At 33.9% G+C, this 12,502-nt stretch overlaps 1 protein-coding gene across 1 annotated transcript in view; it reads right to left on the bottom strand.

Moving 5' to 3' along the window:
• The window catches only part of TBC1D32 (TBC1 domain family, member 32), a 95,310-nt gene that overhangs the window by 9,968 nt on the left and 72,840 nt on the right, over window positions 1-12,502 (bottom strand). The window contains exons 17-21 of the mRNA XM_012722895.1: window positions 8,024-8,093; window positions 6,215-6,330; window positions 4,952-5,106; window positions 3,355-3,495; window positions 580-768 (exon numbers count right to left, since the gene is read on the bottom strand). Of these exons, the coding sequence (XP_012578349.1) occupies window positions 580-768; window positions 3,355-3,495; window positions 4,952-5,106; window positions 6,215-6,330; window positions 8,024-8,093 (671 nt within the window). The remainder of the gene's footprint in view (window positions 1-579; window positions 769-3,354; window positions 3,496-4,951; window positions 5,107-6,214; window positions 6,331-8,023; window positions 8,094-12,502) is intronic.

A 12,502-nucleotide genomic window follows, 5' to 3' on the forward strand; every position in this document is an offset into this window, starting at 1 on the left:
TCCCCACTCTGTCTTTGGGGAGTCCTCTCACCGCCCCTGCACCTCTGGCCTGTACCCCAGTTCTGTATGCATAAATAAATATATCTTTTTAAAAAATCACTACTATATAAAAGTTAGTATATAAAGTAAGAGACGGTTGTTTGCTTTCTCACTTGCTATAATTTGACTTGAAGCTCTGGACTTCAGGAAATAATTAATATATGAATAAACTGCTGTATGCAATTCTTGATGGAAAGACATTTTATCTGACATAGATAATGGTTAAAACAATCTGTAGGTATCAAACTTCAGAGAGAAAAACATTATCCAACAAAGTAAATATTTTTAAATATCCCAGAAAGCTTGAAATTGTGATTTTTTTTTTTTTGAGTGACGTTTTACACACAACACAGTAGTATAATCTTGGGCAACTGACTTAATTCAATTTCCTTACTGCTCAAATGACTGATAATAGTACTTACCTCTCAAGGTTATATTTATAATTAGATGAGTATATAGGAAAGGATGTGACATTAAACACAACCAATCAAGTCAGTTATTAACCCTCACCTAACATTTCCCTCTAAAAATAAGACTTACTTTTAGGAAAACCTGAAGATCTTGAGTCTGAGTATGCTGTAGAATGTCTTTTTGTAGATGTTTGAATATAGCTATACAGATATACACTTGATAATCAGGACCAAGGAAAACACAAGTAGCAATATAATGGCAAATTTCTATCCAATCTAAATAATTCCAAAAACACTGAGTTATCCATTGCAGACAGATCTAGAGGGGAAAAAAAAAGTGTCAGTTCATTAGAAAGGTAGGATAACCTTACTGCTTTTGAAACACACTTAATAGCACACAAGAGCTTTGCATTTAATTTGACATTTTGCACATGCCTAAAAGGGTCCCTTCACCATTTTACTTACTGCATGAAAAAAACTTCACAACCTGGAACTCAAGACTTAGGAGGTACCTGACAGTACTCACACTATCCATACCCCTATTGCTAATACCTTCTTTATATTATCCTCTTACCCAAATCTGCTAAGTGATTACTTTAATTCAAAGATAGGAATTTTTTCTGTCCTACCTATGATCACAGATGTATAATTATGCAATGACAGATTGCTAAATATTATATTAATGCAAATGGTCTCTATCGAATCAGAAAATAATTTCAGCCAAACAGAACTACATAAGACTGGAAGCTAATGTAGACATTAAATTTAAAAGATAAGATTTTCGTAAAGATTATCTTAGTTTTGAATAACACTTGCAGAGATTATAGAAGCAATGCATGTTCACTGTGGGGAAAAAAACATAAATTTAAGAAAAAAAGAAACAATGAAACAACGGTGGCACAGAGATTAACACTGTTAACATTTTTGTGTATTAGTATTATGGATAGAATAGTGTCTCTCCTCCAAATATGTCAAAGTCCTCAACCCCAATACTGTGACATTTGGAAACAGAGGCCATTATTTAAAGGAGGGCATCAGGGTGTACCCTCCTCCAGTATGATTTATATCCATATATAAATGGTATATCTGTACACAAAAATAGACAGAAACAGCTGAAAAAATAAACATGAACAATGTTGTGTGCAGACAGAAGCCTGCAGTGCACCTACTAGCCAAAAAGCGTAAAAGTTAACCAGAAGCTAGAGAAAAAGCATCAGTCCTTCACCTGGTGCCTTTAAAAGGAGGAATGGGGAAACATGTGGTGGATTCTATATCATAGATATAGAAGCTACAGTTGTGGCTTTTTACTGTATCTTTTAAATGCATTCTCAATTTCTAAAATTTGTGATCTCTGACTCACATTTGGGGACTTGAATTTAGATCTTTGTAACTGCTTTTAACATGGACTAGGCTATCCTAACAATGCATGACATAATGGGTAACCTAAGAAATGTATTTTCATATAATTCTGAGGAATTCCATGAGCAAGATATCAGCAGTGTTGGTTTCTTCTGAGGACTCTCACTGGCTTGCAGATGTTAGCTTTCTCCCAATTTATTATATGGCCTTCCTCTGTACATGTGTGTTCAAATTTCTTCAATTAGGATACCAGTCACATTGGACTATTACCTCATTTTAACTTAATTACCACTTTAAGGAACCTCTCTCCAAATATAATCATATTAAAGATATTAAGTGGGTTAGAACCTCAACATATGAATTTTTTGAAGATATCAAATGGTATCTTTGAATTCTAACTTTCCATGTATTACTCCTGCCCACCACTAATATTTTAATTTCAGCAATTATGGCCATCTATTTTTATCTAATCCTTTTGGTCTATTGTTAACACCAAAAATATCTGATCAAATATTTTATTGTTTTCTGACAGTAATTCTGTACTCAGGTATAGTATTTTCCTTCCCAAATAGTTCAATTAATAAGCCCCCAAATCTTTTCATATTGAATTGGAATGTATCCATGAATGTCCAGTATTTGTCAGTAGGCCGGGGATATTTAATTTCCATTAGTCTCAAATTTACTGTTCACTTGGCACTAAATAGAATTCTTCTCCCAGATCTTGACCTAGAGGATAAGCTGGCATACAGCCAATCACCAACTTTCCATTGCCCACAAAATATCCATGTAGTGTGGCTTGTGCTGAAATGGAGAGAAAGTATCTCATGCTCTTACTTTAGACAGGTTGAAGTAGTCAGTACTTCCCTGACTAGAAGCGATAATTTCAATTCAACTTAGAAACTTTCTAGGTTTAAAGTTCAATCTGAGTTAATTGATCCTATTTTCAACCTGTAGAACATTAAGGCCATCTAGGAAGAAGGTAAACATAATCTGGGGCTCCTTTATCTACTTACTAGTCATCCTGTAACACAATTGAATGGAAACTACTTTCTCTAGCTACAGGGATCATTTGTATTAATTTTCATTCTTCACTTGTTTTTCCTTCTTCATTCACTCAGAGACTCTAATTTTCATTGACACAGAATGGCCATAAGTTGATTGGCATTAATAGGTGTAGCAAAGAGCAGAGACAGAAAAAACCTTGGTAACAATGCTTTAAGGGAATTGAAATTGTACTATCATATTGCTGATTACATGTGTTCCTCATGATATAATACCATCAACTGGGAACACTAAGTTAATTTCATTTATCGTCATAGGGGCTCAATTTGAACTAAAAATCTGTGTATGCCTCAGATCTACTAAAAAGTAAACCTATATATTAGCCCTCAGAGGGAAAGCTGTCAGTTGAGAATTCAAATGTACACAAAGGTATGAGTACTTACATAAATGATATCAGTTTAAATGTCTTTTCTATATTTGAGAATGCAATTTCCTTTAAAGACACAGATTGAGAGTTGAAGAAGCATTACTGCCCATGGATTACCTGTGATGGTGTATAACCAGACATATGAAAAGCTGAAAATACAAGCGGCACCTCAGCCTTCAGTAGCATTTCAATATAGTGAGTACTGCAAAAGTATATTGGGTGGATACCAGATTCTATAGTGTCAATAGGTAGGTATCTCTGCATAAAAGAGAGAAATGGAGAATTAACGGATATGAAGCTAACTTAAAAGAATCAAATAAACATAATGTTTTCTTTTGCTTTGAATTTTGCTACTTCAAAATTAATGTGGTGGCACAACAGGTTGCTGCAAATATTATAATTATGCAAATTTAAAAATTAGATTATTAAATACTATTAAAATAGTCAGGGGACCTCCCTGGTGGTGCAGGGTTTAAAGTCAGTGCTATCAAGCTATGAGCATTCACTGCAGCATGAGTTCAATCCCTGGCCAGGAAGCCAACCCACATGGCTCAGCAGATCTCTCCTGTCTTGCCCACTGTGCCCCTCAACAGTGTCTTTCAGTAAATTCTCCTGTTCTGCTCTCCACTCTATTTCTGGTGAATCTTTTTACCTTTCCATACCTCTGGCATCATTTGAGGAGTATACAGTAAACAAACATATTTTTTAAAACTTTAATCCTATGGTTCTCAAACACAAATCTTTTTCTTTTCAGGAAAGCAAAACAAACGAAAACAGTGAATGAAATCTTCCAGGGTAAAGCACATGTAAGATAAGGAAGGGGTTTTGACACATTCTATTTCCTCAAAGATAGGTCACTTGGCTTACTATTCTGCTAAAACCATATGAAAGGGTTATGAATATGCCATAGATACTGATGTTTGTAAAATGTAAATATAAGTGTAAATGTGAATACTATTAGCATTTTAAACTAACAACTTCTCCACAATGAAAGTTTAAAAAAAAATAGGCAGTGAAAAATTGAATAAAACAAAATAAAGAAACAATGATAAATTAAGGGGTGATGCACTGCCTTAATGCTTATTGAAGCGCCATTAAGGAACTTTACAATATTTTATCTTACAAGAGGAAAATAAGAACTCAATAAATATTAGTTTCTAGGATCTCTATCAGGATAGAGATATTAATAATACTTTGTCCTCACTTTGCAGGGAACTAGTAAAATCTTTTCAAATGCACTATAATACTTTACTCAAAATGAGCATATCTTCCAAAATGTATATGTCATTTTTCTTTATAATATCTGGTTATAATTTCTACTTAATAATTATTATGTTAATAATATTTATTATCAAAGTAATAATAACAAAAATAAATTGTATTCTGACTGAAATTTAACAAAGAGATTGTAACAAATCAATAATAAAATATTCTTTAGATAATTCTTTTAACATAATTTATACTTTACAAATGGACAAATTTAAAATTTAAGGATACATCTATTATTGTTAACCTTTCACCTGTTTACCATTATGTTGACAAGGAGAAAATGTCAACTCCATATATTCAATGAGAATCAACCAAAATGCATTCATATATAAAATGAGTATAAATTATTACTGGGTCCTCTGCAACTAACAGTAAGATCCCAGTGAATTTAAGTAGAATTTTCAAATTTAAAACATTTCTTTAAAAATAGACTAAAATATCTCACAGAAATATGTAGTCTCGGTTTCCAAAGGAAAGCAGAGATCAGAAGTCTCGAAAACTGCTGAAGAAATCGGAATGCTTTCTCTCTGTCGCCCAGCATTATCAAGAACAAAGTGGATACAAACCAGTCATGGCCAGCGTAGTTTCCCTGCAAGCTGACTGAGAAGCAAAGTTAAGGATCTTTACAATATTTTATCTTACACGAGGAAAATAAGAACTCCATAAAAATTAATTTCTACGATCTCTATCAGGAAAGAGATATTAATAATACTTGGTCCTCATTTTGTCTTGAACCAACTTATAAGCTAGTAAAGTAAAACTAAGCTTTACTTTTCATAAAAATAAATCTCTTACAATGCTGATATGTCCAGTGGAGACCCATGGTATTAATAACTAGGGAATAACTATCTGCTTTGTAAAAACACACTTGTTCAAGTCTTGAACACAGCACCACCACTGGATTCAGATTCTCTGCTAAGGGGTCTTCAGCAAATGGCCACCCACTAGGTGACACCCCTCAAGGAGCCTGCACCATCTGATTGTTGGGGAAGAGAACAGCAGTCAGAGGAGCTAAAAAGGATCAGTTACAAATAAGAGAGGTTATCTCCAGCGTAAGAAATTTGACACAATTTTAGAATTCAGTAATGCAAATAGTGTGCATAACTTTCTTCACTCCAAATCTTATTTCTGAAAGACACCCACTCAAATAAAACAATAAAAATAAAGAAATGCAAATAAAATAAATAGAAATTATATATATATAAAACTTTACTTGAAGGGCGCTCCCTGGTGGCACAACTGGTTAAAGCACCGCATTATGAAGCTCTCCAAAGCCACTGTTGCATGAGTTCAATCCCGGGAGCTGACCTATATGGTGTGGCAGACCTCTTCTGACCTGCCTGCTGCTACTCTCAGAAGTGTACTTAGTCAATCTGCCTGTTCTGCTCCCCTCCCTGTGTCTGGTGAATCCTTTCACCCACCACACCTCTGGCCTGTACCCAATTTCTGTAAACATAAATAAATATTTAGAAATGTGTTATAATAATTTTAATTATTTGATTTAGGTTTCACAAGATTGAACTAAATAATTCAACTGACATTAATAGTATACATATTAAACAATAAGATACTATGAATATATGTGACGACATGTCATCACTATAGGTTAAAGTATTATTTTACTTATACCTGTTAAGGTATCCTACCAAGAAACTATGAAAAACACATAGAGAAAGCTCAGTTACTGTGAATATTCTCAAAAGGATATGAAGAGAAGATTTTACAGGAGTTTGTTGCTGTTTCAGGAATCTCCCACAGTGTTTTAAAACCAAGGTAAGGTCATTTTCTGCATCATCTTTTAATAGGTTGAGGAACTTGCCATAACTATATTAAAAGCCCACAAAATATACAAAATGAGAAATGTCAGACCCTGCATAGCAAATGTACTTTTTGAAATCTATCAAAATATATTCCTCTTGGACCTCAAGCTTTTATATTTTTTGCTTTCAACATAGTTTGCCATCTAAAGCACTTAGGAAAGATTAACACTCATTACATATTCCTGATAATTATGATACATTTCAATTAGCATTATTCATCTGGTAAATACTGGCAACTTTGAAAAAAAATAAAATAGTAACAAAGGAACAAAATTAAATAGTAACAAAGGAACAAAATTTCAACTACCATGCAGTAGAAATAAGTATTTTTTGCCTGAAAATCTAAAACATGGAATTCTGACAGGTTAGATGGACAAAGTCTAGAAACAATTTTACAGTTCATCTGATCAACAAGTTCTAAAAGGGGATTGTACTTATCCAGGGAGCACTGAAATTAATGGGAATGGTTTTGATCATCTTACATGAGTAGAGGGTACTGTTGAGGGGGAGGAGGTTAGACATAGGACAGTTCTTCACATAAACAAGTTGCAAATGCCCTGCCTATTTCTTGCATGGATAAAGAAAAGCCATTTATAATTATATAAAATTGTTTTATGTACTATAATAAAATGTTTTTCCTAGATTTCTTAATATACACTGAATACAACCATTTGTAAATCAAGGAAAGATAATACTTTTGTTTGAAGACTTATTATGACTTGCTCACTATTTTGGAAAAGTCTCCTGCAGTATTTAAAGTACTAAAATAAAATCAGTATCTGTTAACAGTGATCACAAACATAATGATTCTATATGGGTGAGAGCTATGTCTTATGTTGTAGGTGCAAACAAGCATTTCAAGAGAAATCACTTTCAATTTATTACTCACCAATAAGAGATTACAGTAATTTTAAAAATGTGACTAGTCTACTTCCATTGTCTGTGTATTTTATAATAGGGTATTATAAAATTAAAAACAATAGGTCCCAAAACAATTAGTTACATGTTCTATGTGATGAAAGTGATCAAGTTAGACAACTATTGTTTTAATGATAATGATATACATTTACAAAAATTATCAATTTAACATATTTAACATGTAGCTTTCTTTATACTTGATTCTGAAGAGAACCCACTGAAGTAGAATATGTTTGCCAACTTATCCATTAAATAACAAGAAAGGAGTGCTCAAGGACTTTGTACTTACCCTTTTAGTTGCACTTCACTTGCCATTTCTTTTGAAATGTATGGTTAACTAAAATTTCAAACTACAATAATTGGTTTATTCATTTTAACTTCTGCTACTATCCTAAGGTATACTGTGCACTCACAAGAGTGTGACAATTAAAATGGTATTTGTATTTTTAGAATAACACTTCCCCTCTTATCTTGCTATTAAATGGAGGTTTTACCAAAATGTTGATTTTTACAATGCCATTTTACAAAAAGAAAAAACAGATGACAAAACTTGTTAGAGGCTTAAATACACTGAAATAATAATGAACAGTAACTGAGTTACATGCAGAGGTAAGTAAACCATGTGTTAGTATCTTCAAAAATAAAGTTATTATTTTCTGAATAATAAACACTGCATTTAAAGTATGTAAAATTTTTGGTTGTTAAATTCTATTAAGCACATACCAGGCAGATAAAACAAATTCTAGAAATGCACAAGGGAGTTATTTCTTGTAATATACCTGACAGTCATTTTAATGCCAAGCTGTTGCACAGATGAAAGATTTTCATTCTTCACATTTGCATCTGTAGCTTAAAAAAACAACAACAACAACAATAGAAAACTGGGTTATAAAAATGTATAAAAGTCTGCATAATAATCACATTTTAATTGAAAATTGATGAAAGCAATATTTTTACATATTTTAATGTGAGTTTTGAAAACACTGATGAATTTGTTCTTTTAAGAGCTGTCAATTACATTTTTTAAAAATTAAAAGAAACTTTTACAAATAACTTCTCCCTATTAAAAACATTTAAAAGCATATTAAGTATAAAACAACTAATTATAGCTTCAAAGCAATCTTTTTACTTAGATCTCAGAATGCCAAAGCTATTAACCTAAAAATGGTCTAGAATATTCTAGAATACATTCATCAAGCAAGGCTCATAAATGACTTTAACTGTGTGTGTGGTTTTTTATTCCCTCTAAGACTCATGTTCAAATCTTTAAGAAGTAATTAGTATTCTATCTATTATGTGTAACAATATATGAGAATAGAAAGGGTTTCTTCCTGCAGCTGGATTCTATTTTTATGACGTAGGAACTGTAATCACCTATCAAGATTGAAGGAGTTGTACACTGCAGAGGATACAAGAGAGATTCAAAGCTTAAATTAGTCCTTGAGGACAAAGGAGAGTAAGCTAATAGTAAATCCTTAAAAGCATCACTAGATACCACTGGTCTGGGTGAAACTCAAATTTTAACTTAAGTTGTAGCTCATGTTTCTGTGCTCACACACACGCTCCTTCTTGCTCTTTCAAGAGATTTGTCCAAAGTCTCATAGCTAGCTAGTGGTAGAGGACTAAAAGCTATATTTTCTAAATCCCATATCAGCTGCTGTCCCCACCCCAATACACAGAGGTTTCTCTCAAACTATTAATATAATCTACTTAACTCCTGAACTCAATAATGTCTTTCAATAAATCCTGTCTGATAAAGTGTGTAGAGCACTATACTTAAAGCGATGGAGGATAAAAGATATATCATACAGCATGCCCTAAAAGAACTTTCCATGTAGAGACAGAGATAAAATTTGTATCTAGATAACTGTGATAAAGAGGCTTCAATGTACTAAGTGGGATAAAAATCACACAGTTTTATAAATTCAGGAAAGGGAGAGATTCCAAAAAAAAAAAAAAAAGTAGCATTTAAACTGAGCATGAAAATATAGGTAGACTCTAAATCTGAAGAGATAGGGAAGAACAAAGTTAACATCAGTCTTTATCGAGTTATCTCCTCTGTGGGCTATAGCAAAAATAATCTTACAGAGTTAAAGTGACCAACTGGTCTAGTTTGCCAAGGATTTCCATGATGGTAGCACTAAAAATCTCATGTCCACGGAACCTCTTACAATCCCACTCAAACTAAACCTGTGGCCACCTTACACATAGTTTTTAAATTTTCTTAAAGAAAAAAATTAAACACTCAGTTAATTTTTTTGATAAGCTACATGAGTTTTATTTGTTTAGGTCAGATGTAATTTTATCAGTATTGTTATATTTGTCCTATAACAGGAGCAGTTAAGCTATAGTTTATATGGTTTACAAGTCCATGTTATTTATAACCCTTGTTGTGACTGCTACAGCAATTTCCCAGAGAAATCAGGTGACACTCAGAGGTGGAGAGAGAGTTTTACTTGTCATACCATAGGCTCAGTGGGATTGGTCACAAAAGGCTTAGTCCTGAATTACAGGTTGTATGAGGAACCTTGTCACTCCATCCATCATAGATTGAGCATTCTTTATTGTTTGGGAAGGGGTCAAGGTGGCCATAGCTACTACTGTGGGCAAGCAGGATCTTTCAACTCCAGCAAGCATCAGAATCCAAATAGCAGACCTGGGGAAGTAGCAGAATGTAAGCAGCAGACTCCCCCAAGCAACAGACTGGGAAAACTTCCTATTTCACATAAATGTATATTCTATCCCTAGAGAGAAGGAGACCAGCTCTGGATTTCTATTAACAAGTTTAACAATGAAGACGATTTTCTTTTCTAGATTTTTCAAACTGGAGTGAAGATAGATTCCTACCCCCACACTCCACTAATTACAGAGCTTTGAGGTGTCCTGCATCTCCAGTGGAAAGAGAGGAATCCAAAGTCCAGGGAGGGGAAGAGACAGAGAAATGAGTTAGAATGCTACGGACAGCTTCATCCCATTTACATAAACCAAAAATTGTGAGTTTTACTGCTAAGACAAATTTGACTTGGGTTTACAACACTTGGTAACCAGAAACATCTATCACAAATTAGTCCCAAGCTCACAAAATTAGAGTCAATTTAAAAAATATTAATCATCATTCATTTTTACCATTTCATGTATCAACAACATTTTAAAAATTAAGCAATCATTTAAACCCTCAGCTTTAACAATACCCACTATAGAGGATTAAGATCAAATTCATGTGGGTAGTGACCTTGAAGTTCTTTTTGCCTAGTACCTGATGCAGGAACTAAATCTGCTGTTTGGTGATCCTATACTTGATGAATTATAGTTTAAAATTCATTAATATGCAAATGTATGCTTGTAATTATACCAATTATTACCTTCTGAAAGTATTAAACAGATACCTTAATAGTAGGGGAGTACTAGAATGGGCATTTTTAAAGTCAGATACTCTTGAGGTCAGATGGCTTCTACAAGAACATGTTGACTTCTATCCACATCAGTGAAAAATAGCAATAAAGTTAAGGATCAAGGTGAGTCACCCAAAGAGGCTGTTTAAATGTAATATGAAGATAAGATTCTTAGTTCCCCATGGAAGGAAGGAATCCTTCCAGAGTGTCCTTGCTGTCTTCCTTGAGATGGTAATTTAATTGGAGCTTAACTGGAGTTTCTGAAATTGTGGGATAATTTCTCAAGTCTAGTCCCTCTCAAACACGTAATTCTGTAACTTAATTCTGTATATTTCAACAGGTAATGGTTCCCAGTTATGACAGTGTTCCATAATCCTCTGAGAAGGTTTTGCAATTTTTATTTCTGAAATTTTACTTTTAGTTTTAATTGAGGATACATATTTGGATACCCCCATCAGGTATTAACACTGTAGAGCTCACCCTACCACCAATGACCCTAGTCCATCACTATATTCCACTGTGTTTCTCTCTTAGTTCCTGCCCTTTCTTTACCTCCACCTTCCCTAGACACAGGATGCTTTAGTTCTATAATCAGCTTTCAGGGGTTAGTTTTTAAGTTTGTCTTTATCTGACTCCTAGGTTAGCTACTCTGTTTTCCACATATTAGTGACACTATAAAGTATTTATCTCTCTTCTTTTAACTTATTTCACTTAGCATTATCCCTTCTAGCTCCATCCATGTTGCTGTAAATGATATGAGTTTAAGATGTATTTATTTATGCATACAGAACTGCGGTACAGGCCAGACGTGCAGGGGTGGTGAGAGGATTTACCAGAGACAGAGTGGGGAACAGAACAGGCAGATCAATCAAGTACACTGCTGAGGGGAGCAGGGGGCGGGTCAGGAGAGGTCTGCTGTGCCATGTGGTCACCTCCAGGGGTGGGGATCAAAATCATGCTGAAGTGGCTTTAGCTTCTTAGTGCTGTGCTTTAATATCCTGCACCACCAGGTAGGGCCCTTACTCAGCTTTATAAAAACAAAAAGATAGGCCCTCTCTGGGGAAAATGGGAGTGAGGGTTTCCTTTTGAAATAGTGTTTTTAATTTTTTTGGTATATACGAAAGAGTGGAATTACTGGTCATATGGCATTTTGAATGCTTTGAGACCCCTCCATACTGCTATCCACAGGACTGTATTAGTCTGTATGTTCACCTGTAGTACAAAGGGTTCCTTTTTTTCCAAATCCTTGCCAGTGTTTGTTGTTTCCTGGGTCTTTTCCACATGGGCCATTCTTACGAGGTGGTATCTCTATGCACTTATATTTTCCTGATAAGTGATAATGAACAGTTTGTGCCTGTTGAGATCTGAATAGCTTCTTTGGAAAAGTGTCTGTTTGCCTCTGCCCATGTTTTATTTCTGAGATTTTAAACTTTTACTTTGTAACTGCTTTTAGTTCCAATTGTATGTAACAAAAGATTTCACTTAACTTTTGCTTGTCAAGTTGTCAAGCAGCATATCAAGCACAAGCTAAAAATTGAAATCTCTCTGTTACCATATGTTCCTAAATTGTTTTCTGACTTTCCCTTTCCTGGAAATTTTTCATTTCTCTCGCTTTTTTTTTTTAATTTCCTGCAGAATTTTATTTAGAATGGCAATCAGTGCTTACTGACATATGCACAACAACTTGTGGTATATATAAGGGCTTAATAATCACTAAGTCAGTGAATGAGTAACTGAATGAATGAAAAAATGAACAACGATCTAGTGAACAAAAGAAATTGTGCTTTACTCAGCAAACAAGAAGACAGTGATGAAAATAGGTACAGACTTAAAATATTCCCTGTAGATTGAAATCAATAGAAAATA

Source organism: Condylura cristata, unplaced genomic scaffold (assembly GCF_000260355.1).
Source record: "Condylura cristata isolate star-nosed mole 26May11 unplaced genomic scaffold, ConCri1.0 scaffold00001, whole genome shotgun sequence".
NCBI classification, from domain to species: domain Eukaryota; kingdom Metazoa; phylum Chordata; class Mammalia; order Eulipotyphla; family Talpidae; genus Condylura; species Condylura cristata.